At 42.7% G+C, this 26,693-nt stretch overlaps 1 protein-coding gene across 5 annotated transcripts in view; it reads right to left on the bottom strand.

Moving 5' to 3' along the window:
* The window catches only part of myo3a (myosin IIIA), a 312,459-nt gene that overhangs the window by 89,273 nt on the left and 196,493 nt on the right, over positions 1–26,693 (bottom strand). For 2 of the 5 annotated variants that reach the window (XM_033015890.1, XM_033015920.1), the window contains 4 exons: positions 18,731–18,810; positions 11,303–11,344; positions 7,076–7,171; positions 3,459–3,536 (listed from right to left, as the gene is read on the bottom strand). In XM_033015890.1, the coding sequence (XP_032871781.1) occupies positions 3,459–3,536; positions 7,076–7,171; positions 11,303–11,344; positions 18,731–18,810 (296 nt within the window). The remainder of the gene's footprint in view (positions 1–3,458; positions 3,537–7,075; positions 7,172–11,302; positions 11,345–18,730; positions 18,811–26,693) is intronic. The other 3 variants (XM_033015903.1, XM_033015896.1, XM_033015912.1) reach the window with 3 other exon arrangements.

Genomic DNA, 26,693 nt, shown 5'->3' with positions numbered 1-26,693 from the left:
ATATTCCTGTCTAATTGTTTCTTAAACAATGGGATAGTCCCAGCCTCAACTACCTCCTCTGGCAGCTTGTTCCATACACCCACCATCCTTTGTGTGAAAAAGATACCCCTCAGATTCCTATTAAATCTTTTCCCCTTCACCTTCAACCTCTGGTCCTCGATTCCCCCTGGGCAAGAGATTTTGTGCATCTTCCCGATTTATTCCTCTCATGATTTTATACATCTCTATAAGATCACCCCTCATCCCTATTGCGCTCCAAGGAATAGAGATCCAGCCTACTCAACCTCTACCTATAGCTCAGGCCCTCTAGTCTAGGGGAGAGGAGGAGGAGGGGGGGGGGGGGAGTGGAGGAAGGGAGCGGAGTGGGCAGCTCGCAGCATGCATATCAAAGACGGCAGCACGCAGAGCCATTGTGACGTCATCAGCCAAAGCCGCACGGTTTTATTTTCAAAGTTATTTCAGGTTCTTGAACATTTTGATTAATAATTCAAGAAATAATGCATTAAATTTTCAGATAAGGCGATTTGTGACCACAGCATAAATCTCTATCGGAATATGTAAATATCACACACAAACAAATAAACGCACACATCCACATATAAGATCAGAGTTTTATAGTTATAAGGATATCCATATCCTTAATGTTTATCCATTTGTTTTAATAACTAAAGGTGAAAGATCACTTTGGTCTTTTATTCACTCTATTTTGTTCTTTCTCTGCATCTTAACACCAATCCATCTCTGCCTTTGTAGGGTCAACAACTAGGAATGTTGTTTGTGATCCTCTCTGCGCATCGCTAATTGTTTCTGATTTTGTTTTGGGAAAAAAAGCGTGCACATAGTATTTTGGTTTTTTTCCCCCCCATTCTAATCCTGTTTGTGAATTGCTTTTAAAAAATCTCAAATATACCATATGAATGCTTATTGTTGCTGCTGCTAATGCACGAGTACAAAATGTGTGAGACTGTCCCTGTGTGTGGTGTCCCCGACCTCACCATTAATGGCCCTGTGTTTCTAGAAGCTGATTTTCAATGATTAATATTCCACATCTTTAAAGTACTCGGGTTAAGTGGTGGAAAGGAGCGTGTGTTCCTGCGGCTAGTGAGATATTATGCTGGCAGAATAGTCAACTCTCCAACACCAGATGCTCTGGCATGTGGGGTTAGTTTGCGTGTTCTCAGTGCATCTGCCTGATTATGCCAATTAACATCCATTAGGCATAGAGTTAATGAATCTGAAATGAGTAGCTAGAGATGATCTGAAACTCAGATTAACAGAATGAAAAGAATTCAGGGTTCATAATGTAATGCACAGCCAGAAACTATAATGCACTTCATTCTTCAGAGACACCCTATTTTTTAATCAGTTTGTATGTAAATTAGGATTAGATTAAGGAAGTGCTGTCTTCCCAATATTGGATTTCAAACACAAGAATCAGAACCTGTATGTATTTACTTTAAAATGTTGGGATAAGTGGAGGCAGATACGATAGTGACATTTAAGAGACTTTGGATGGATGCAAGGATATGCAAGGAATAGAGGGATATGGATTATGTGCAGGTAGATAAGAGTTGGTTTTGGCATCAGGTTTGGCACTGATGCTGTGGGCCAAAGGACCTGTTCCTGTGCTGTGCTGTTCAATGGCCCATGTTATGTTTTTAACATATAAATGCATTTCAATTACTTAATATTCTTGAATTAATTGTGCAAAACAATGTTTTTGCATGTCCAAATATATTACTGTGCATAGTCACTATCTTCAAGGAACAGTGAGGGTCGTCAGACAGAACCACATCCTGCAACAGAGTTCTCAATTTTTGCCAATGAAATGACACGCAAGGATGAGAAACTGACGTAGGATCTTGATCTGCCACCATTGCCGATTAGTACTCCTGTAGTTTAAAGATACGGTGCAGAAACAGGCCCACTGAGTTCACACTGACCATTGATCACCTACATATTGGTTCCATGCTATCCCACTTTCGGAAGCTACATACTAAGGGTAATTTACAGCAACCCGGTAACCTACAAACCTGTGCATCTTTGAAATGCAGGAGGAAGCCGGAGCACCCGATCGAAACCCACATGGTCACAGGGAGAATGTACAAACTCTGCACAGACAGCACCCCTAGTCAAGAATCGAACCCGCAACCCTGGAGCTGTAAAGCAGTAGCTCTACCACTGAGCCACTGTGCTGTCCACAGTACTTCATGACACTTTTATCATAATTTCCCACTTGGTGGTGATAACAGCACAGCTACAATGTCCTGGCACACTCAGGCAGCGTGCGGGATTCCTCACAAACATTTGACCTGCAGATTATTTCCTATTTCATCTCAGATTTATGCGATCCACAATAGTTTGATTTTATAATATCTTGAAGGGTAACTACTTTGCTTTTGCAGGAGGAAGAAGCAAGGGAAAGCTTAAAGTGAACCGATCTATGTTTAAATCTAAGCCAATTTCCTGCAGCTTTGAGAGGAGATGTAAGACATGGATAGATCATCTGCCTTTCATTGTGGGGATTATTAATTCCAAAGGAGAATCAAAAGTATAGAGAAAATACCAACAACTTTGGCCAGCTCATGTCTCCATAGTCCCCTTTGTTCAATTGCAATACTGACACTTCCGATTTTACCTTCTCCATCTCAAATTGCAGATTAAATTGATTCATTACACAACACCAAATCCAGAATTGCCTTCTCCCTGGTTGGCTCCAGTACAAGCAGCTCTAAGAATCTATCTCGGAGGCACTCTACAAACTCCCTTGCTTGGTTAATGGCATGTTGGCCTTCATAACAAGAGGAGCTGAGTATAGATGCACAGAGGTCCTTCTGCAGTTGTACAGGGCTCTGGTGAGACAACACCTGGAATATTTTGTGCAGTTTTGATCTCCTAATGTGATGAAGGACATTCTTGCTATTGAGGGAATGCAGCGTAAGTTCACGCGGTTAATTCCCGCGATGGCGGGACTGTTTTATGATGAAAGAATGGAGCGACTGTGCTTGTATACACTGGAATTTATAAGGATGAGAGGGAATCTTATAGAAACATATAAAATTATTAAGGGATTGGGCATGTTAGATGCAGGAAACATGTTCCCGATGTTGGGGGAGTCCAGAACCAGGGGCCACAGTTTAAGAGTAAGTGGGTAAGCCATTTTGAACTGAGATAAGGAAATACTTTTTCACACATAGTGTTGTGAATTTGTGTAATTCTCTGCCTCAGAGGGCAGTGGAGGCCGATTCACTGGATGCATTCAAAAGAGAGTTACCGTAGATGGAGCTCTTAGGGATAGCGGAATCAAGGGATATGGGGAGAAGGCAGGAACGGGGTACTGATTATGGATGATCAGCCATGAATGGCGGTGCTGGCTCGAAGGGCCGAATGGCATACTCCTGCACCTATTGTCTATGTACCTATGTATCTATGACATATAAAATTAGCTTTGTGCCTACCCTGAAATAAGAAGCAACAGTTTGTGTTTTCATGTTGGTGGCTTCTCTGGGAGTATGTCCAGAATCTCCACTGTCTCCCTGCAAAAAGAAAAAATAAAGTTTGCTTTGCTGTTATGCATATAAATTAATGGCAATCCTTAATGCATTAGGGTTTTGGTAAATCGTTAACACTGTGAACAACTTATCTTAAAACTTTTTTTTGGGATATGACGAAGTTGAAGGATCTAATTCATGAGTGAGAACACAATTTATCCGTTCCAGTCTCCAATCCCATTTTAAAGTCATTGTGAGTCGGGTTCAAACATATATTTATAAAATATTTGGTTTATCGGAACTGCAGTGACTAAGCCAATTTTGTTTTAGCAGGCAATGATATAAGGTTGCTAACAAAACAGCTCATGTCCGTGCAATTGTTTTACCTGTTTTGCAGCTGATTATTTTATTTGCTCTTTGTGGACTGTAGTCATACTGAGATCTATCAGTCTATTAAGTTCCTCTACAAATTGGAGTAAACTCAGACCCTCTCCCGAAGCAGCATGACAACAGTTAAGTGTTTAATGATTCCATGTTGCAGATGGCTTTTCAAGAGCAAGCAGTGCTACCAAGCACACAAATATAGTTGTGTTTACTTCAAGGGAAGAATCCACTGCATAATAAAGCTGATGGTTTTAGTTTTCCAGTGTTCAAAATAAAAGTTCTTGGATTTCAATCCACGGCAAACGGAACACTCGAGGCAGAGAGCAGGTTATGTGACTGGCTGGGGAAAGTAATAGATGGGAGGTCGGACTGGAAATGATGGCTCATCTACAAAATGTACAGATTCTTGTGGAACAAACAAGTGAATAACTTCTTAAAGTACACATCCATTGCTGCTTGTCAATATTTTTCAGAAAAGCTGTGCAAGTTATTCCTTGTATTTTGCCTACAAGGCAATACTGCAAAATATCATTGATGTGAGTCTAACATCTATCTTTTAAAAATTTAAAGACACTGCATGGAAACAAACCCCTTAGCTCATCGAGTCCATACCGACTATCGATCACCCATTCATTCTAGTTCTATCTTATGCCACTTTCTCATCCACTCCCTAATATTCTGGGCTATTTTCTATGACGGGCTTATTAACCTCCAAACCCACATGACTTTAGGATGTGTGAGGAGCCTGGAGTACCTGGAGGAAACCCAAGCGGTCACGGGAGAACGTGCCAACTCCACGCAGACAGCACCCTAGGTCAGGGTCAAACTTGGGTCTCTGGCGCTGAGAGGCAGCAGCTCTATCAGCTGTGGCATTGTGCTGGCCCTGATGAAAGATAATTTAATCTTGCCATGAAGCATGAGGATCTACATTATTTGCTCCACGGAAGTACATCTGGGCACATTCACAAAAATGAATAAAAACTCTTGGAGCACCCCCTCCAGTTGGCAACATTACCTAGCAAGTTATTTCTGTTGTCCAAATCTCAGCAGCCAAATACAACATTTTAGAATGCAGTTAATAGAAGATGACATTGATCTCTTAAAGCTCGTTACTTTTTAATTTCAAAAGGCTGCCTTTGGTCATCAAGGTGAGAATATAAATTTCATATTTTCAACCATCCAACATCACACCTGTTTCTTGCTGTGTGAGTTCTTCCAGCTATGTTCCTTTGCACTTACTATTCCCTATCCATATCCCTTTTCTGAGAAGTAATTCCTGCAGCCTGGGAAGACTAGGACATGGGCATCAGACATATTAGACCCAGACCCTTTGGGAAGTGAGGAAACTAACACATCTCCATGAAAAAAAGGGATTTGAAACTCTCTTCAGCAAATAAACAACTGAATTGTAATCAATTGGTAATTTTCAATCTGTGAGTGGTGAGAACTTCCTTAACAAAGAATATTATGGGATTATGGGGAAATGATAAATTTAAGAAATCAGATCAAAGACCAACCATAGACAATGGAACAGCAAAACAAATGTCTTGTTCAGATGATTTGATATTTCCTGTTAACAACACCTATCCCTTTTGGTCTGAAGAAGGGTTTCGGCCTGAATCGTTGCCTATCTCCTTCGCTCCATAGATGCTGCTGCACCCACTGAGTTTCTCCAGCATTTTTGTGTGCCTTCGATTTTCCAGCATCTGCAGTTCCTTCTTAAACACCTACCCCTTTTGTATTTACTGCTCCTCTTCCAATCTTTGGAGTTACCTACCTTAGCATGAGTCTGAAGAAGGGTCTCGACCCGAAACGTCACCTATTCCTTCGCTCCATAGATGTTGCCTCACCCGCTGAGTTTCTCCAGCATTTTTAACTACATTAGCATGATAATCTTTCCACCTGCCCTCCCTATTTTCAGAACACCCTTCCCAATGACTATTATTTACCATTTACTTGTTATTAATATTATATATTATGACCCTCTTCCCTTTACATCTCCTGTTTGGATTTGTCTCGAGGAAAGTAATGTCACTGAGACATCATGATTTGTGTAAAAAGCAGCAAAGAAATGTAAGATGACGTGTGTAGCAGTAATTGCAGAAGCAGCAACATTAAAACATATTGCATAGCATTGTGTTGTGTTTTAAATATGCGCACGTGATATGTGTTAATGTATGTAATAGCTCTAGCAGTGGCTAGAGTTATTGTTTCTGTGACTGCTGAGTTCCCTTGGTATGGTATTACTTACGCAGTGCCAGTACTCATAAGCCTTGTGAAGACATAGAAGTAAAGATAATGCTAATGCAACTGGATCAACCATCTGCGGTAGCGGTCGATGGAGTTGGGGATCGGTGCCTGCGAGCTGCCTTGAAGCATTCCAAAAGTTCCCAGGTCAGCCACAGGAAGCACCCCCCACACTGAGAAGTGGAGTGGTGGCTGCGATAGGTGAGAAGACGGCAGGTTCACGAGTCAAGGTGTCGGTGGAGTGGAGGCCCACTGGAGCCCCTACTGAAGCTGAGTGATCGTGTAGATCAAACGCCGCTGGAGGCCCCAGTGATGTCGGAGGGGCGTGCAGATCAAGCACGGCCAGTAGAAACATGGAACGTTGGTGGAAGGCACCGACAGCATCGCCAGGCCAGGACAACCTCAACATCACCAACCCAGTGCCGCCACCAAGACAATGACCAAGGTAATACTTGATATTTTTAAGAACTTTTAAGAATTTTTAAGAACTTACTTGCAAGTTACAAGATGGTGTCGGAAACAAGATGACTCTTTGTGGACTGCCTGAGAAGAAATCTACTATTTTTACATTATAATAATTGCTCTCTGTACTTACGTGTGATTGTGCTTACGAATAGTATAATTTTACTGGATTGTGTGCAAAGCAAAGTATTTTACTGTATCTAGGTACATGTGACAATAAAGTACTATTGAACTATTGAAATTAATGAACTGAGAAAGGAGAGAATTTCCCAGAAAGAGTGTTGAAATGAGCTTCCCATTCAATGAGATGCCCATGATTCCAGCACATCACAGTGCTTGGACAGCAATTTTCTTTTGTTAAGAGCCCCTGGACAGCCCGGTAAGACTGGGCATGAGGTGAACTCCAAGCAAAGGTTTCCTGCTGTTGCTGACTGATTTTCAATCCATTGCCCCTGTTACATCCGTTATCTGAATCCCCTGGGCAGCTGTACCTGCGTCTGTGACAGGCGTAATGAGTTACGCAATTCGATGTGAGGTGCAGACTTCTTGAATGGATCTAAGAGCTGTCGCTTTTCCTGGTGGCATGTCTAGAGAAACAGAAGAGGAAGAGAAAGCAATGTTAACACACTGGGCATGCATTACGCCCCATTAATAAGGGCTTCTGTTGTGCATGGTGTTATGCTTGACCTAAACTGTGAGAAGAGCCAGAATAACATAAGAGAAACACAGGACAAATCCTGTCAGTGCTTTCCTCATTCAATGCTTTATGCGTTCAGAATGCTGAGGCTCAGTTGCTCCTCATTTGGTGTCAGTATACTTCCACCTGTAGTAAGTTATTTTAATCCTGTAAAGAGAAAAGTGCTGCAAGTCTGAATCCAAGAGAGCATCCTGCTTCCCTGTTTTAAAAAAAGCATTTTAGTGAGAGAACCCTTAAAAGTAAATGTGATAACAGCGACAGTTTGTGCTATGCATTTGTACAGTTCTGCATGTCAAACTGTTAGATTGCTTGAATGCTTTGCTCAATATAACTGTAAGGTTTGCGTTTGAGAAGAAGCAGCTTGTAATATGCATATTCTGATATGATCTGATGAAAGGCCATCGACATGAACAGCAAAGTGTTTCTCCCTTCACAGATGCTGCCTGACCTACTGAGTACTACAGAGGTTTCAGTTACATTGCAGAATTCCATCATCCATGGTGTCTGGTACTTCCTTTCGTAAAGATCCAAATAGTTGAGGACAGACTTTTTTCCTCCTGTAGCATCATCTTATAAAAATACATTTTTCTACCTGGAGAAAAACAGGGAGATTTCATTCCGTATATGAATTGAGCTTGCTCCAATTCCAAAGACCTGTCGCTGTAATGTTGCACAGCCAAACTCCAATCATTCTTGCCTGAAATCTGATGATTTTCTCCCTTCCTGCTGCCACTATTAAAAGAGGCTCCTGCTCTCCATTTCTCGGCAGTTCCAAGCATTAACCATATCTTCGGCAATTACATCCCCAGGAAGGCATGACGTGGACAGGCCAAAAGTTGCACAAAAGAAGGATCCTGGGCTGAAATGGTGTTTGTCTATTCCCTCCAAAGATGCTGCCTGAGCTGCTGAGTCCCTCAGGCAATTTGCTTTTTGCTCAAGATCCCAGCTTTTGCAGTTTCTTGTGTCTCTAGAAATGAGTGTGCATGATTAGCTGGGTAAATGCTTTTACCATGTTCTGATCTCACCAGAAAATGAGGACTTAAGGAATTTCTAATGTTCCAACGTAGTATTGTTCAGCATTCCCAATAATTATCTTCCACCATGCTCTTCCCATCTCTTCTCAGATCCATTGTGGAATAGTTTGATTAAATTATTTACACTTCTGAGGCTGGAGTGGAAAATTGGGGATCAAAATAGTTCAGGGTGTCACTTGGAATTCAGTAACAATATTCATGTCCCAAACATTAATGCCCCCTTCACAGATGTATCTAAATATGTTTTGTATTCACTGGAGATGACTGGAACAATGAAAACAAAATCAGGAGGAAGACATTCATTTAAGAAATATCAGTTCAATCAGACAGTTTGTTAGAATGCACCAGAGATAGAAACATAGAAAAATATGTGCAGGAGTAGATCATTCGACCCTTCGAGCCAGCACCGCCATTCAATATGATAATGGCTGATCATATAAAATCAGTACCCCGTTCCTGCTTTTTCCCCATATCCCATGATTCTTTTAGCCCTAAGAGCTAAATCTAACTCTCTCTTGAGAACATCCAGTGAATTGACCTCCACTGCCTACTGTGGTAGAGAATTTCACAGAATCACAATTTCCTCATCTCAGTCCTAAATGGCCTAGCCTTTATTCTTAAACTGTGACCCCTGGTTCTGGACTCCCCAACATCGGGATAGTTTGATTTAATGTTCGAGCATTAAACAAATAGAATGGGAATGGGTCCTTCGACCCAGAATGTTTGTGTTGAACATGATGCCAATTTAAACTGACCTCATCTGCCTGGACATGATCCATATCCCTCTAATCCCTACACTTCCATTTGCTTATGTAAAAACCTCTTAAACGCCACTATCATACCTGCCTCCACCCCTGGCAATGTGTTCCAGTCCCCTACTACACTCAGTGTAAAAAAACTTGAACCACATATCTCCATTAAACTGTCTCCCTCTCACCTTCTGACTATGCCCTCTAGTGTTGGTCATTGGGTAAAAGGATCTGACTGTCTAAGCTACCCATGCCTCTCATAATTCTATATACTTCTATCAAGAGTAGGAGTAAACGGGTCCTTTTCAGAATGGCAGGCAGTGACTAGTGGGGTACCGCAAGGCTCAGTGCTGGGACCCCAGCTATTTACAATATATATTAATGATTTGGACGAGGGAATTGAAGGCAACATCTCCAAGTTTGCGGATGACACTAAGCTGGGGGGCAGTGTTAGCTGTGAGGAGGATGCTAGGAGGCTGCAAGGTGACTTGGATAGGTTGGGTGAGTGGCAGATGCAGTATAATGTGGATAAATGTGAGGTTATGCACTTTGGTGGCAAGAACAGCAAAGTAGACTGTTATCTGAATGGTGGCCGATTAGGAAAGGGGGTGATGCAACGAGACCTGGGTGTCATGTTACACCAGTCATTGAAAGTAGGCATGCAGGTGCAGCAGGCAGTGAAGAAAGCGAATGGTGTGTTAGCATTCATAGCAAAAGGATTTGAGTATAGGAGCAGGGAGGTTCTACTGCAGTTGTACAAGGTCTTGGTGAGACCACACTGATTCCTGAGATGTCAGGACTTTCATATGAAGAAAGATTGGATAGACTCGGCTTGTACTCGCTAGAATTTAGAAGATTGAGGGGGGATCTTATAAAAACTTACAAAATTCTTAAGGGGTTGGACAGGCTAGATGCAGGAAGATTGTTCCCGATGTCGGGGAAGTCCAGAACAAGGGATCACAGATTAAGGATAACGGGGAAATATTTTAGGACAGAGATGAGAAAAACATTTTTCACACAGAGAGCGGTGAATCTCTGGAATTCTCTGCCACAGAAGGTGGTTGAGGCCAGTTCATTGGCTAAATTTAAGAGGGGGTTAGATGTGGCCCTTGTGGCTAAAGGGATCAGGGGGTATGGAGAGAAGGCAGGTACAGGATACTGAGTTGGATGATCAGCCATGATCATATTGAATGGCGGTACAGGCTCAAAGGGCCGAATGGCCTGCACCTGCACCTATTTTCTATATTTCTATCAAGTCCCTTCTCAACCTCCGATGTTTCAGAGAAAACAATCCAAGTGTATCCAACCCCTCCCTGTGGCTGAAACCCTCTAATCCAGGCAATATTCTGGTAAACTGCTCTGCAACGTCTCCCAAGCTTCCACGTCTTTCCAGTAATGGGGTGACCAGAACTATCCGCAATACTGTAAACGCAGCCTAACAATTTTATAGAGTTACATCATGATTTCCTAACTCTTATATTCAATGTCCCAAACAAAGAAGGCAAGCATACCATATGCCTGGTTTACCACCATTACTACTAGTGTTGCCACCTTTAGTGAACTATGAACATGGACTGCAAAATCCCTCTTACGTCAATGCTGTTGTCATTGTCATTAACTGTATACTCTCTCCTTATAATCAACCTCCCAAAGTGCAGCACCTCGCATTTGCTTGGGTTAAACTCCATCTGCCATTTTTCCGCCCATTTCTGCAGCTGGTCTATATCCCACTATATCTTCCAACAAATGTTCTCACTGTCTGCAACCCCTCCAATTTTGCTGCCATCAGAAAATTACTCACCAACCAATCGACATTTACATCTAGGTCATTTATATTTGTAAAATATTATATATATTTATAAAAGACTGCAAATCCTTCTGTCAAATCTCCCCTCAATCTTCCCTGCTCTTCAGAGAACAAAACCAACTAAAGTGTCTCAAAGTAAACAAAGTCCTGCATCCCTTATACCGTCCTCTCAAAGACATTGACAACTTCCCTTAAGTACCCTGTTTTCCTCAAAGTTTTCTTTAGTTGCATCCTTAGAACCCTGTAACTTCCACAAAATAAAACAACTAAACTAAACCTCTTAGATTAATCTACCTGTCTGCTTTGTTTCATAGTAAAGTGATCAAGCTGGTCATTCTAAGAATAGATACATGAACAATGCTACAATGTATCCTAATGAAATAAGAGAATGAAATGTAAATGCAAGGGAAAGATTGAGAAAAGGGGTTTACCTCACAAAGGCAATAATAGCTGTGAAATAGAGAGTCATCCACCTACAAGAAAAGAAAATATAAAATAAAGACGGGTGTGGGAAATTTCTACGTTATTCTTATTTATTGCCATGACTTCAGTAGAGGACTGCAATACTCCAGAGGAAATAATGTTAAACACTAGACTGTTAGATCAGGTGATTCTCACGCAGTGATTTTACTACTACACAACACTGTGGGGATTTCCAATATAAACAGATTGATTATTTTATATGCATTGTAGGTTATTCCTCACACCCAGTCTATATGCACAAGAAACCATGTCACACGTTTAGCTCCAAGATAACTTTCAGGTGTCCATGTAGACAAATCACCAAAAATGAAATGTTCATTGAAACAGAAGTTCTATCATATGAGAAAAGGGGAAACGGGTTAGGCCTGTACTCTCTTAAGTTTAGTACAGTGAAAGGCGACTTAATTGAAACAAACAAAGTCCTGGGATTGTTGACAGGGTGAATGCAGAGAGGATGTCTCCTCCTGTGGGACAACCTACGTTGTCAATTTCCAAAATAAAAGAGGCAATTTCCTTTTCTTTCACTGTGCAATGAGTCTTTGGAACTTCCTCAAACATTTGTGGAATTAATGTTCAGGCAAACGCCTCCGTTGCCATGCTGTGAAAACGGAGAGGTTGAGAAGGAGTTTCTTCCCAGAGGCCATTAGGACTGTAAACTCCTATCTCACCAGGGACTAACTTTACTGAACCACTCTACTGCTTTTTTTTCCCCCTTTTCCTTCCGCACTCAATATTTAATATGTAAAAGAATATGTGATTCTGTTCCATTCTGTTTGTAGTTTGTTTGGTTGTTTGTTTGTTTGTCTTTTTGCACAAAGTCCACGAGCATTGCCACTTTTCATTTCACTGCACATCTCGTATGTGTATGTGACGAATACATTTGACTTGACTTGACCTGTCCCTGCCCATCCCCACCTACCTACCATTTTGTAAGGTGTCCTTGAGACTCTTGAAAGGCGCCCATAAATAAAATTTATTATTATTATTATTACGTACCTATTCATGAACAAACAGAAGCAGGAGTGAGCCAAGTAGGCCCTCTTGCATTTTCCAACATTGACAAAGACTGTGGCTGATCTTTTCCCTGAGTGAAATTGTTCTGCAATAACTCCCTATCCCTTGATTGCATTAAAATCTAAACAAAATGGTTTATATTTTGAATATACTGAGCAACTCTTCTTCTGCAGCCCGAGATATTTGAAATTTGAAAGATACAGAATGGAAACAGGCCCTTCAGTCCATTGAGTCCATGCCGACCATCGATCACCCATTCACATTAGTTTTATTGTTTTCCACTTCTGCAATTAAAAAAAAAAGTCTATAGAATTCTTGAATTCTTGAATTCTTGAATTCTTGAAGACCTTGCCCTCTTGAAGAGAGAATGTGATAAATTCACCCTGCTCTGGGTGAAGGAATTTCTGTTCAACTCTGTGCCAAATGGTCGATCCCTTATTTGAAATCTGTGACCACACAAGGAAAACATTAAAGTTTCATCTACTCTATCAAGCCCCATATGAATTCTGTATTTTTCAATGAGATCAGCTGCCACTCTAAATTTTAGAAAATCCATGCCTGGTCTGCTTATTTCTCCTCGTTGGACAAACCAGTTTATTATGAATCAACGTAGTGAACCCTCACTATCCTTGTTCTGTCACAAATATACATTTGTGTAAGACCAGACCTCTACCCAATATTCCATTAAATGAGAGCAAGATGTCTGCATTCCCAGATCTTTCACAGATTTCAAATAAGGGATCGACCATTTGGCACAGAGTTGAACAGAAATTCCTTCGCCCAGAGCAGCGTGAATTTATCCCATTTTCCCTTCAAGAGGGCAAGGTCTTCAAGAATTCTATAGAATTTTATTTTAAATTGCAGAAGTGGAATACAATAAAACTAATGTGAATGAGTGATCGATGGTCGGCATGGACTCAATGGACTGAAGGGCTGTTTGCATGCTGTATCTTTCAAATATCAAATATCTCGGGCTGCAGAAGAAGAATTGCTCAGTATATTCAAAATATAAACCATTTTGTTTAGATTCTTCCACTTTGATGACCTTGAAAAGATCATCCACACATTTATCTCCTCCCGCCCAGATTACTGCAACTCTCTTTACACTGGCATCAGCCTATCTTCCCTGTCCTGCCTGCAACTGGTCCAAAACGCCGCAGCGAGACTCCTGACGGGCACCCGAAAAAGGGACCACATCACCCCGATCCTGGCCTCTCTCCACTGGCTCCCTGTGCGGTTCCGTATACATTTCAAGACCCTCCTCTATGTCTACAAAGCCCTCATTGGGCTTGCCCCCTCCTACATTAAAAGTCTTCTCACCCACCACTCCACCTCCAGGTCCCTCAGATCGGCCGACTTGGGGCTGCTGAATATCCCGTGGTCTAGGCATAAGCTTAGGGGCGACCATGCCTTTGCGGTTGCAGCTCCTAAACTGTGGAACAGCATCCCCCTTCCCATCAGAACTGCCCCCTCCATCGACTCCTTTAAGTCAAGACTAAAATCTTATCTATACTCTCAAGCCTTTCCCGACGTCTACTGAGCGAGGGCTATATGTATATATGTATGTAGTTTGTTTCTTTATACTATTCTTATAAGAAGTGTAAAGCACTTTGGCCAACGAGAGTTGTTTTATAAATGTGCTATATAAATAAATGTGACTTGACTTGACTTCATTCTTGTTCTTGAACATATATCATTGTACAGCGTGGGAACAGGCCCTTCAACCTTGGCTGAACATGATACCAAGACCAACTCTTATCTGCCTGCACATAATCCACTTCCTCCATCCCTGCATATTCAATGAAAGTCAACATGCTAATTGGATTTATCATTGCTTACAGTTCCTCCATGTTAATTTTCAATTAATCATGTACAAGGAGACCCACATCTCTCTGAATAATAACTCAATTCAATCTCTCAACATATAAAAAATAGCCCCCATTATGCTGTCTGCTGTTCGCTTAAACTTTCAGCATCTTTCTCACAGTCCAGAATCCTCAGCAGTTTGGGGTGTATAAATCCTGTCATCCACCTCATTGATGCAGATTGTTAACATTTGGGACTAGGACGATAACCCCCACTTCACTCCACCAGGACATTCTTGCTATTGAGGCAGTGCAGCGTAGGTTTACAAGGTTAATTCCCGGGATGGTGAGACTGTCATATGCTGAGAGAATGGAGCGGCTGGGCTTGTACACTCTGGAGTTTAGAAAGATGAGAGGGATTCTTATTGAAACATATAAGATTGTTAAGGGTTTGGACACACTAGAGGCAGGAAACATGTTCCTGATGTTGGGGGAGTCCAGAACCATGGGCCACAGTTTAAGAATCAGGGGTAAGCCATTTAGAACGGAGATGAGGAAACACTTTTTCTCACAGAGAGTGGTGAGTCTGTGGAATTCTCTACCTCAGAGAGCAGTGGAGGCCGGTTCTCTGGATACTTTAAAGAGAGAGCTAGATAGGGCTCTTAAAGATAGCGGAGTCAGGGTATATGGGGAGAAGGCAGGAACGGGGTACTGATTGGGGATGATCAGCCATGATCCCATTGAATGGCGATATTGGCTCGAAGGGCCAAAGGGCCTACTCCTGCACCTACTGTCTACATCCACCAACCCAAAAATGACCTGAATAATCTTATGTTGTTTCCTGCACATTATGTAACCATCAATTCACACTAATATAAAACCCCTTTCAACAGCACTTGAATTATGAATTTTGTAAAATAATATTTTATGTGGTATCTTACTGAAGAAGGCCTTCTGGAAGTACAAATGCATCACATCAACACTTATCTATTCTGCTATTCAACCACAATGAACAGAGTTGTCAAACACGATTTCCCTTTCTCCCCCTCTCTCTCTCTCCCCCATCTCTCTCTCCCCTCTCTCCCTCTCTCTGTCTCCCCCTCCCTCTCTCTCTCCCCCTTCCTCACCCCCACCCCCCTGCCCTCCCCAGCCTCCCTCCCCTAAACCCCCTTCCCCCCCTCCCCTCCACCCTTCCCCCACCCCCTTCCCTCCACCCATACCCTCACCACCCTCCCTCCCCCCTCCCCCGCCCTTCCCCCCACCTCTCCCCCTCCCTTCCCCCCATCTCCCCCTTCTCTTCCCCCCTCTCAGCCCCCTCTCTCCGTCTCTCTCCCCCCTCTCTCTCTCCTCTCCTCCCCTCTCTCTCTCCCATCTCTCTCACCCCTCCTCCACCACCTTCCCCCCCCCCAACCACCCTCCCTCTCCTCGTCCCCTCCACCCCCCTCTCCCTCTGTCTCTTGCCCTTCTGTCTCTGCCCCTTTTTTCTCTGTCTCTCCCCATTCTCTCTCTGCCCTCACTCTCTACACCCCCCCCCCCCTCTAGATGCGCCTGCGAGTTGGGGGCTATGCGTCAGTGGATAGGGCAGTTATGGGGTGAAAGGAGCAAATTAATAATATTAATATAATATCAAGGGGGTAGTTAGCATGTGTGCGGGGGGGGGGGGGGAATTAGTGTGTGTGACGCTGCATGCCGCCCCCCCCCCCCCAGCCGCCACCGCAACTGCACGTTGGGGGAACAGACCCAACGGGTCTGCACTTGGTCTAGTAGAAATTTTAAATGTCAGATTATTTCTCATTTTGAAATGTGAAAGCTGTGAGTGTATGAGACACAAAGTTTGACTATAATTCCATAACATATTTTCCGTGGCAATTTCCCCAAGTAAACCCTCAAATCTTGCACTTTTGATGTGGTGGAAATTACTGCTTGGTTGAGGGTAAAGGTCGGATAACCATAAACCAATCAGAAAACCACATTTGTCATCCTGTTTATACATTTCTTTTTTGCCTTGTACATAGATGAGCTGCTTGGAAAGAGGTAATCTGGCAAAGGAACGGAACTGGTGTGAAATAGAGTCCATCTTTACTAAAGGATTCATTCAGATATATTAATTAACATGCTAATACCAAAGCCTAAAGGTGAGAGGGGGGAGATTTAAAGATGTATGGGGCATTTTATTTTACACAGAGAGTGCTATGTGCCTAGAATGTGCTGCCAGGGGCGGTGAAAGAAGCAGATACAATAGTCGAGTTTAAGAAACTTTCCGATAGACATGTGAATACTCGGAGAGTGGAGGGATATGGATCAAATGCTGGCAGAAGTGGTTTAGTTTATTTTGGCATCATGTTTGGCATTCATAATTGGCATAGTGGTCAGTACAGACATTGCGGGCTGAAAGGCCTGTTCCTGTTCTGCATTGGTCTACATTTTATATCCATTTGGCTTTATTTCATGTTTGTATTATGTGAGGGTGGGGTTGGGGGGGGGGGGGGGGGTTTGGGGGAAACCTTTTTTATCTCTTTCCTCGATGGAGAAGCGACTTTTTCATCGTATCTCCGTCTGTACTGCGGCTTTATCATCGTGAAGCTGGCGGTCCCTTTGTTTGGGATCGACTGTGGGAGCTACAACTGCAGGAGTTTCGACCGTCCCGATGTGGGAGCATCGACCGCCCTGATACGGGAGCTTCGATTGCCCCGACTGCGGAAGTTTTGATTGCTCCGGCCGTGGGAGAAAAGGAGGAAAGAAAGTTGTAATGTTAAAATTGTACAAGGCATTGGTGAGGCCAATTCTGGAGTATGGTGTACAATTTTGGTCGCCTAATTATAGGAAGGATGTCAACAAAATAGAGAGCGTACAGAGGAGATTTACTAGAATGTTGCCTGGGTTTCAGCAACTAAGTTACAGAGAAAGGTTGAACAAGTTAGGGCTTTATTCTTTGGAGCGCAGAAGGTTAAGGGGGGAACTTGATAGAGGTCTTTAAAATGATGAGAGGAATAGACAGAGTTGACGTGGATAAGCTTTTCCCACTGAGAGCAGGGAAGATTCAAACAAGGGGACATGACTTGAGAATTAAGGGACCGAAGTTTAGGGGTAACATGAGGGGGAACTTCTTTACTCAGAGAGTGGTAGCTGTGTGGAATGAGCTTCCAGTGAAGGTGGTGGAGGCAGGTTCGTTTTTATCATTTAAAAATAAATTGGATAGTTATATGGACGGGAAAGGAATGGAGGGTTATGGTCTGAGCGCAGGTATATGGGACTAGGGGAGAATACGTGTTCGGCACGGACTAGAAGGGTCGAGATGGCCTGTTTCCGTGCTGTAATTGTTATATGGTTATATTATAAAGTATAAATTATTTGCCTTCCATCACAGTGGAGAATGTGAGGTCGTCGAAAAAACAAGATGGATGCGCTGCCTGCACTGGTGAGGACTCGGAGGGAGTGCCGTGAGTGCAGTGATCTCGGTGTTTTGCGGGACATGGCTCCATGAGGACATCCCGGAGTTTAGTGCGAGTGTGGACGTCTTTCTGACTGCTCGGGCGGACAGGGACTGCAGAGAGAGTGACAGCAGTCGGTACCACTCTGGTCACATCACGTTGAAGCAGCGTGTGTGTGGCCCGGACATTAAACTGATAGCTGTGGGTCTCAACTTATGCTGAGTGCCCTGGGGATTCTCACACATTGTTGCGGTAGCTGTTCAAGTCTATGTTTAATTTTTATGTGATTATGTATCTTGTTGCTTTTTTGTATGACTGATGGAAAATCAAATTCCTTGTATGTTTACATATTTGGCTAATAAATTAATTACGAACAATAATTTCATGACAAACATCCAATAGCATTAAAAAAACAAAAGATTTTTATCACATTCAATCCAAAATCATCTTTGAAATGTCCTTTCCTACAGTAATCAATAATTATTCTTAATCAATTATTCTAAACATGTTCATGGGTATTCCAACCCTCCACTGTTTAAAGAACCTGCACATCATATCCAGGCTCTAAGGTTAAGCAAGATGGAGAACATGCAATGTCAGACCACATACTATGGAATTGTGTAAATCCATTGGATAAATCAGCATCAGTATAATCTGTAGCATTAACCATATAACATATAACAATTACAGCACGGAAACAGGCCATCTCGACCCTTCTAGTCCGTGCCGAACAATGGAGCATTTTAAACAAAATTATGATAAAAATTAATGCGCCATTTTTGTTTAGAAAATCTTCAGTGGCAGAGCCATTGAGGTTCAATGGAGATTTGGAAATTTCTATCACTTCGAGTAAATGATATTAATTTGAAGCACAAATTCCAGTTGGCACCCAGGAATTTGTATCAGCTATCTTCATTGTCCAGATTCAGCTAGTGAGCCCATGCAACATGAGACACATATCGAATCTGTTTCCGTCTGCTGAATTCAACAAATCTTGAGTGCTATCTCACAGGTTTACGACCAATACCATTCAACATTTCATAGGGAATGAGTGCAACAGGTAGCAATGGGCAATGCTAATCAGTGCTAAAGAAGGAAAGTTCAACATCCTCCCTCAGGCATTTACCTTTGAATGATTCATGGAACGCTGAGGAGTTCGAACTCGGGGGACTGTTGCACCTTTGCTCTTAGAGCGAGTGAGATTTCCTAGGATAAAATTAAAAAAGATGGTTTAGTTAATAAAACACAGTTTATCTTGCACTGGTTGCAACTGGTGAAGCAAAATTAATTATTAAAGCATGTAATTTATATAAAATTAGTTTGTTCCCAGCTGGAATGAAATCAATTCTTAAGAAGAACCCAAAGGTTCTTAAGATCCAGGGAGAGCTGGCCGACTGGTGAAGTGTAAGGGTTAAACAGATAATTTCAGCTGAAATGTAAAATATAGTTTTTTTTTTTTTTTTTTTTTTTTTATTTATTAGAAGTACGGTAAATTACAATAACACACAACACATATATCTTAATACATTTTTTGTACCGCTTCATTTTTTTTTTTTTTTAAAGCTTTAAGAAAAAGATAGAAGTAAGGAAAGTAAAGAAGGTGCGCAAGAGTTGTGAAGTGCAGAAGAGTGTTGGGAAAAGAAAGCCCCTTAGAAAAGAAGTTAGAGAAGGAAGTAAAGTAAGAAAGTAGACCCGAGAAAAGAAAGAAAAAGAAAGTAAGGACAATCGCTCTATTATAACATTAAACTCCGCAGAAAGACTACCAACCAAGTCTGTTTTTGTTGTTTTATCTCCCAATGCCAGGTCCTGATACCATTTATTTATTTATTTATTTATTTAAAATTACTATTGCACCTCATGCTTGTAATAGGTCCATAAACGTAGACCACGTCTTTTGAAATTGGTTTGCTTTATCTGCTAAGAGGAATCTCATCTCTTCCAGATGTAATGTTTCAAACATATTTGATATCCACATTTTTATTGTTGGTGTGGGCGCATTTTTCCAGAATTTAAGTATGATATAAGATATAAATAAGATATAGTTATCGGCTAAATTAGCAGCACTGTATTCCATAGCTCATCGAAAACAAGATTCGAACATGTCATCTTCCAGAATTGACCTTGCAGTTGTGCCCGTTGCCTGGGAATGTAGCCTTTCTCAGACCATTCTATGGGGAAGCGCAGCGTGGTTGAACAAAACACAACAGCAATAGTTGGGTAGACCAGCGCAGAAATGTTGCAGATAAGGGGGGCTTATGATTGACTCGGGGAGGGGGCAATGGTGTGGTGTGCTCTAATAAGAAATGCCATTAAGCATGGAGTTGGGTGCCCTTTCAGTGGAGTGAACCTCAGCCTAGAACCGTGTCGCAAACGGTGTCAGGTGATCGAGAACCGAAACATCATGCGTCGTGATCTGCTGTGTATTCGGGGATATGTCAGTATATGTGCCTTATGGGGGGAGAGCTTGAAGAAAAGATGGGGGAAGAGCCATGGGGGAGAGAAGGGTATCACGGGGGAGGGGGCAGGAGACAGCGAGGGGGACCAGTGGGGAAGGGGCTGGAGCTGTGGGGCGTTGTGATGGCAGTGTGTTTGGGACCCACAGCGGATGCTGGACGCTCTTCTCCGCCCGGATCAGATTCACCGCTTTCGATTTGGCGACATCACCGCGGCGGGCCGGGCCGCTTCCAGTCCCACCAAAAATTGTGTCCGGTTGGAGACCTCCACCGGCCTCCCTCAGCTCCAGTAAAGATGCGATGGGGCAGGAAGGGGCAGACCGTCCCGTGGAGTGATAGGAGAAGAGACTAATTAGCGCGGAGCTGACTGGCAGGAGAGGGGATCGATCTGCGCAAGCGTGGTTTTTACAATTTTTAAACCTCGCTACCTTTTACATTATACCACCGATCGGAACAAAAATTGGTGCTCTTGCGGCAAAGTAGAACGTTGGGTGAGCTGGCGAAAAATCATAGCGCTATCGCATACCGTTTTTTCGCAAATAGAAAAAACACACAAACCGGAAGAGTACAAGATCAAAGCATTAGTTATGTATAGATAGATAGATGTCCTTCCTCAAATTAGTAAAACTGTACAGAATACTCCTGGTGTGGTCTCACCAAGACCCTGTACAACTGCAGTAGGATCTCCTTGCTCCTTATCTCAAATCCTCTCGCTATAAAGGCCAACATGTAATTTGCTTTCTTCACAACCTGCTGGACCTCCATGCTTACCTTCAGTGACTGATGTACAAGGACACCCAGGTCTCGTTGCACCTGCCCTTTTCCTAATCTGTCACCATTCAGATAATAATCTGCCTTCTTGTTCTTGCCACCAAAGTGAATAACCTCACATTTATCCACATTATACTGCATCTGCCATGCATCTGCCCACTCACCCAACCTATCCAAGTCACCCTGCAGCCACATAGCATCCTCCGCGCAGCTCACACTGCCACCCAGCTTTTTGATATCCACAAACTTGGAGATGTTACATTTAATTCCCTCATCTAAATCATTAATATATATTGTAAATAACTGGCATCCCACCACTCAGCTTGCGGCACCACACTAGTTACTGCCTGCCAATCTGAAAAGTACCCGTACTGATTGTGGATGATCAGCCATGATCACATTGAATGGCGGTGCTGGCTCGAAGGGCTGAATGGCCTACTCCTGCACCTATTGTTTATTGTCTGTTGACTTTGACCGATCCTGTCATTGCTTTCCAAATGCGCTGCTATTACATCTTTAATAATGGACTCAAGCATCTTCCCCACTACCACTGGAAGGCGAACTAGTCTATAATTTCCCGTTTTCTCTCTCCCTCCTTTCTTAAAAAGTGGTGTTACATTAGCTACTCTCCAGTCCACAGGATCTGATCCAGAGCCTATAGAACATTGGAAAATGATCACCAATGCATCCACAATTTCTTGGGCCCCCTCCTTGAATACTCTGGGATGCAGACCACCAGGCCCTGGGGATTTATTTGCTTTTAGTCCCAACAGTTTACCTAACACCATTTCCTGTGAATTCCCCTCAGTTCCTCCCTCCCACTAAATCCTCGGTCCCCTAGTATTTCTGGGAGATTGATTGTGCCTTCCTTAGTGAAGACAGAACCAAAGTACTTGTTTAACTAGTCTGCCATTTCCTTGTTTCCCATTATAAATTCACCTGTTTCTAACTGTAAGGGACATACATTTGTCTTCACTAATCTTTTCCTCTCCACATATCTAAAGAAGCTTTTGCAGTCAGTTGTTATATTCCCCGCAACCTTTCTTTCATGCTATATTATCCCCCTCTTAGTTAACCGCTTTGTCTTCTGTTGAATTCTAAATTTCTCCCAGTCCTCCAGTTTGCTGCTTCCAATTTATATGCCTCTTCCTTAGATCACCATCCCTAATTTCCCTTGTTAGCCATGGTTCCCCGTTTTATTTTTACGCCAGACAGGGATGAACAATTGTAATTCATCCATGTGATCTTTAAATCTTTGCCATTGCATCTCCACCGTCAACCCAGTAAGTATCATTTGCCAGTCTATCCTAGCCAATTCCCATCTCATACCATCAAAGTTACCTTTCTTTAAGTTGTCTCTGAATTAACTGTGTCAATAGACAATAGACAATAGGGGCAGGAGTAGGCCTTTTGGCCCTTCGAGCCAGCACCGCCATTCAATGTGATCATGGTTGATCATCTCCAATCAGTACCCCCCCCCATTCCTGCCTTCTCCCCAAATCCCCTGACTCCGCTATTTTTAAGAGCCCGATCTTGCTCTCTCTAGAAAGCATCCAGAGAACCTGCCTCCACTGCCGAGGCAGAGAATTCCACAGGCTCACCACTCTCTGTGAGAAAAAGTGTTTCCTCGTCTGCATTCAAAATGGTTTACTCCTTATTCTTAAACTGTGGTACCTGGTTCTGGACTCCCCCAACATTGGGAACATGTTTCCTGCCTCTAGTGTGTGCAAGCCCTTAACAATCTTATATGTTTCAATGAGATCCCCTCTTATCCTTCTAAACGCACAAGCCCAGCTGCTCCATTCTCTCAGCATATGACAGTCCCACCTTGCTGTCTTACTCTCCTTCTGCTGTGTCACTCTCCATGTTAATGCAGAATTCCACCATATTATAGTCACTGTTGCCCAAGATTGCTAACTAATCCTTCCTCATTACACAGCACCCAGTCTAGGATGGCCCGCCCAGTAGTTGGCTCCTCTACATATTGGCTTAAAAAACAATCCCGTATTCACTCCAGGAAATCCTCCTCCTCAGCATTGTTACCAATTTGGTTAACCCAATCTATATGTAGATTAGTCTCCCATGATAACTGCTGTACCTTTGCTACAGGCATCCCTGTTTGATGCTATCCCCAACCTCACTATAGGTGTTTGATGGTCTGTACACAACCCCAACAAGCGTTTTCTGCCCTTGGTTATTTTGCAGTTCTACCCATACAGATTCTACAGCATCCAAGCTAATGTCTCTTCTTACTATTGCATTAATCTCCTCTTTAGCCAGCAATGGTTAACCAGCAACAGTTTGAAATTGAATTGTTTAACATAGAAACATAGAACATAGAAAATAAGTGCAGGATTAGCCATTCGGCCCTTCGAGCCTGCACCGCCATTCAATATGATCATGACTGATCATCCAACTCAGTAACCAGTAGGGATATTGGACCCAAGCCAATTAACCTACAAACCTGTACGTTTTTGGAGTGTGGGAGGAAACAGAAAATCTTGGAGAAAACCCACGCGGTCACGGGGAGAACGTACAAACTCTGAACAGACAAACACCCTTAGTCGGGATTGAACCCAGGTCTCTGGTGCTGCAAGCACTGTAAGGCAGTATGCCGCTATAACATTTTATATATCTCCATCAGGTCACCTCTCAGCCTCCTTCACTCCAAGGGAAGCAAATGCAGCCTGTCCAATCTGTCCTCATTATTAATGTCCTACAAATACAGAAAAAATCCTGTGAAAATTCTCTGCACTCTCTCCAACGTGACCACATCTTTTCTATATTGTGGTGTCCAGAATTGTGCATAATACTCCAAGTGTGGTCTAACCAGTGTTTTGTAAAGTGATGCCCAATTCGTTATATCCTCTGCCCTCGCCTATTAAGCCAAACATGCCATCTGATTTCTTCACCACCCTGTCTACTTCCGTTGCCACCTTCAGGGAGTTGGATTTGTACTCCAAAGTCCTTCTGTTCATCATCGTCAATATTGCTTAGCACCCTCCCATTTACTGTATATGACTGACTCCTATTTGTCTCCCAAAACTGAACACTTCCCACTTGTCGAGATTAAATTTCATTTTCCAACTTTCTGCCCATCTTTCCATCTAATCTATCTCTTGCTGTAGCTTTAGCCAGTTTTCCTCACTATCCATAGCACCATTAACTTTTGTGTTGTCCACAACTTATTGATCATACCTCTTACACTCACATCCTAGTCATTAATATATATCACAAGAATAAATGTCCCACCATTGATCACTGGGGAACCACACTGGTCACAGACCTACAATGAGAAAAGCATCCTTCTGCTACTACCCTCTGCCTGGTATCACCAAGCTAATTTAGGATCCAATTAAGCTAGCTCATCTCAGATCCCATGTGTCTCTTCAAGTAAGACTATTTATATACTATACCTGTCCCTTCCCTAGTAAAATGGTACCAGTGAATTCTTGGGAAGAAATCCTTCTATTAAAACCTATTCATCTTATAGTCTATGCAATCGGTCTAAATATCGGCACTCTACCTCATGCTGATTGTTAGGAAACCTGAAATACAACAATAGACAAACCCCTAACCTTGGTTCTACTCATAAGGCCTCATAAAAAGCCTTCCAGGACATCTTCCCTCTCACTGAAGTAATTAACTTTGCAATTAATATTTAAATTCCACTTCTTCATTTACACCCCCCCCCCCCCCCCCCAATGTCACACCTGAAGAATCTGTACCCTGTAGAGTTGTCAGTCTTGTCCTTCCTTCAACCATGTCTCTGTGATTATGATAATATCTCATTCCCATGTGCTGCGCCTATAATGACCACCATCAACCTTGCACTACATTCAGCTCCGGATCACCTTGGCAATAAGAACATCAAACGTAGGAGATCATATCTCATGAATTTCAATGTTTTTTGAAGGAGTTTAATGACCAGCTGATCAGAGTTTAGGACCAGCATGTTCTAGTAAGGAGGAGGGAAATTGATGGCAAGGTAAGGGAATGTTGGATGAAAAAAAAAGGTTGTACTGTGTATTTGATCGAAAAGGAAAAGTAAGCAAATGTAAGCTTTAGGAAGATGGAATAAAAACATAGAAACATAGAAAATAGGTGCAGGAGGAGGTCATTCGGCCCTTCGAGCCAGCACCGCCATTCATTGTGATCATGGCTGATCGTCCCCTATCAACAACCCGTGCCTGCCTTCTCCCCATATCCCTTAACTCCACCAGCCCCAAGAGCTCTATCTAACTCTCTCTTAAATCCATCCAGTGATTTGGCCTCCACTGCCCTCTGTGGCAGGGAATTCCATAAATTCACAACTCTCTGGGTGAAAAAGGTTTTTCTCACCTCAATCTTAAATGGCCTCCCCTTTATTCTAAGACTGTGGCCCCTGGTTCTAGACGCGCCCAACATTGGGAACATTATTCCTGCATCTAGCTTGTCCAGTCCTTTTATAATTTTATATGTTTCTATAAATAAACATGGCCTTTGAGGAATATTTAGAGAGCAGGAATTAGGAGGGCCAAAAGGAGGCATTGAGAAGTCTTTGGCAATTACGAATATGTGTATCCATACATTAAAAACAAGTGGATAATAAAGGAAAGGGTAGGACCACTAAAGAATAAAGGGGGTGATTTGCCCTTGGAATCAGAAGATGTAGGTGAGGTATTAAACAAGAATGTGGGACTATGTAGGATGAGTATGTGGGACTATTAAACAAGTATGGGGACTATGATGTTGTGAGAAGGGGAGGTACAGTGGTTGGCAAACGGGAGTTCCAGAAGGCCTGGGCAGACTGAGCTAAAGTGTTCAGCGAAATAGTCGAAGGGTCTACACTTGGTCTCGCCAATGTACAGGAGCCCATATTCGGAACACCAGATGCTGTAGATTAGGTTAGAGGAGGTATATGTGAACCTTTGTCTCACTTGGAATGACGGCTGGTGTCCCTGGATGGAGTCGAGGGTGGAGGTATAAGGATATGTTGGCCTGAGACCCAACCAATTTCCCTCTAATAGTCTCTGCCACCCAGCGGAACTTGTCCTCATCCTCAACAACTTCTCTTTCGACTCCTATCAATTTTTCCAAGTTAAAAATGTAGCTACAAGCACTCATATGGGCCCCAACAATGCCTGCCCTTTTGTTGGTTGCATAAAAACAGTCCATGTTCCTGGCGTACTCTCCCCGAACTTTCTCCGCTACATTTATGACTGCATTGGGGCTGCTTCCTACACCCGTGCAGAACTCATGGAGTTCATTAACTTCACCATTAACTTCCACCATGCCCTTAAATTCACTTGAACTGTCTCTGACACATCTCTCCCCTTTCTTGATTTCCCTTTTTCCATCACAGGAGACAGTCTATCATCTAATATAAATTTACAGACTCCCACAGTTAAGGGCCTGTCCCACTTTCACGACCTAATTCACGGAATCAAGGGATATGGGGTAAAAGCAGGAAGGGGATACTGATTTTAGATGATTAGCCATGAACATATTGAATGGCGGTGCTGTCTCGAAGGGCCGAATGGCCTACTCCTGCGGCTATTTTGCTATGTTTCTATGGTTTTTTTTCAACATAAAATTTATGAGGGACAAAAATAGTTTGCAGATGACACTTAAGTGGATCGCGAAGATGGTTGTAAAAAATTACAGCAGGATCTTAATTAGTTGGGCAGTTGGGCTAAGGAACGGTTAATGGAGTTTAATACAGAGAAGTGTGAGGTGTTACATTTTGCAGTCAAACCAGGGAAGGGCCTACACAGTGAATGAGAGGGCTCTGGGGATTGTTGTGGAGCAGAGTGATCTAGGAGTGCAGATACATAGTTCCTTGCAAATGGCATCAGAAGTAGATAGGGTGGTCAAGAAGGCTTT

This window comes from Amblyraja radiata, chromosome 2 (genome assembly GCF_010909765.2).
Source record: "Amblyraja radiata isolate CabotCenter1 chromosome 2, sAmbRad1.1.pri, whole genome shotgun sequence".
Classification (NCBI taxonomy): Eukaryota; Metazoa; Chordata; class Chondrichthyes; order Rajiformes; family Rajidae; genus Amblyraja; species Amblyraja radiata.
The sequence above is the reverse complement of the archived record's forward strand: the minus strand, read 5'-3'. Positions and strand labels throughout refer to the sequence as shown.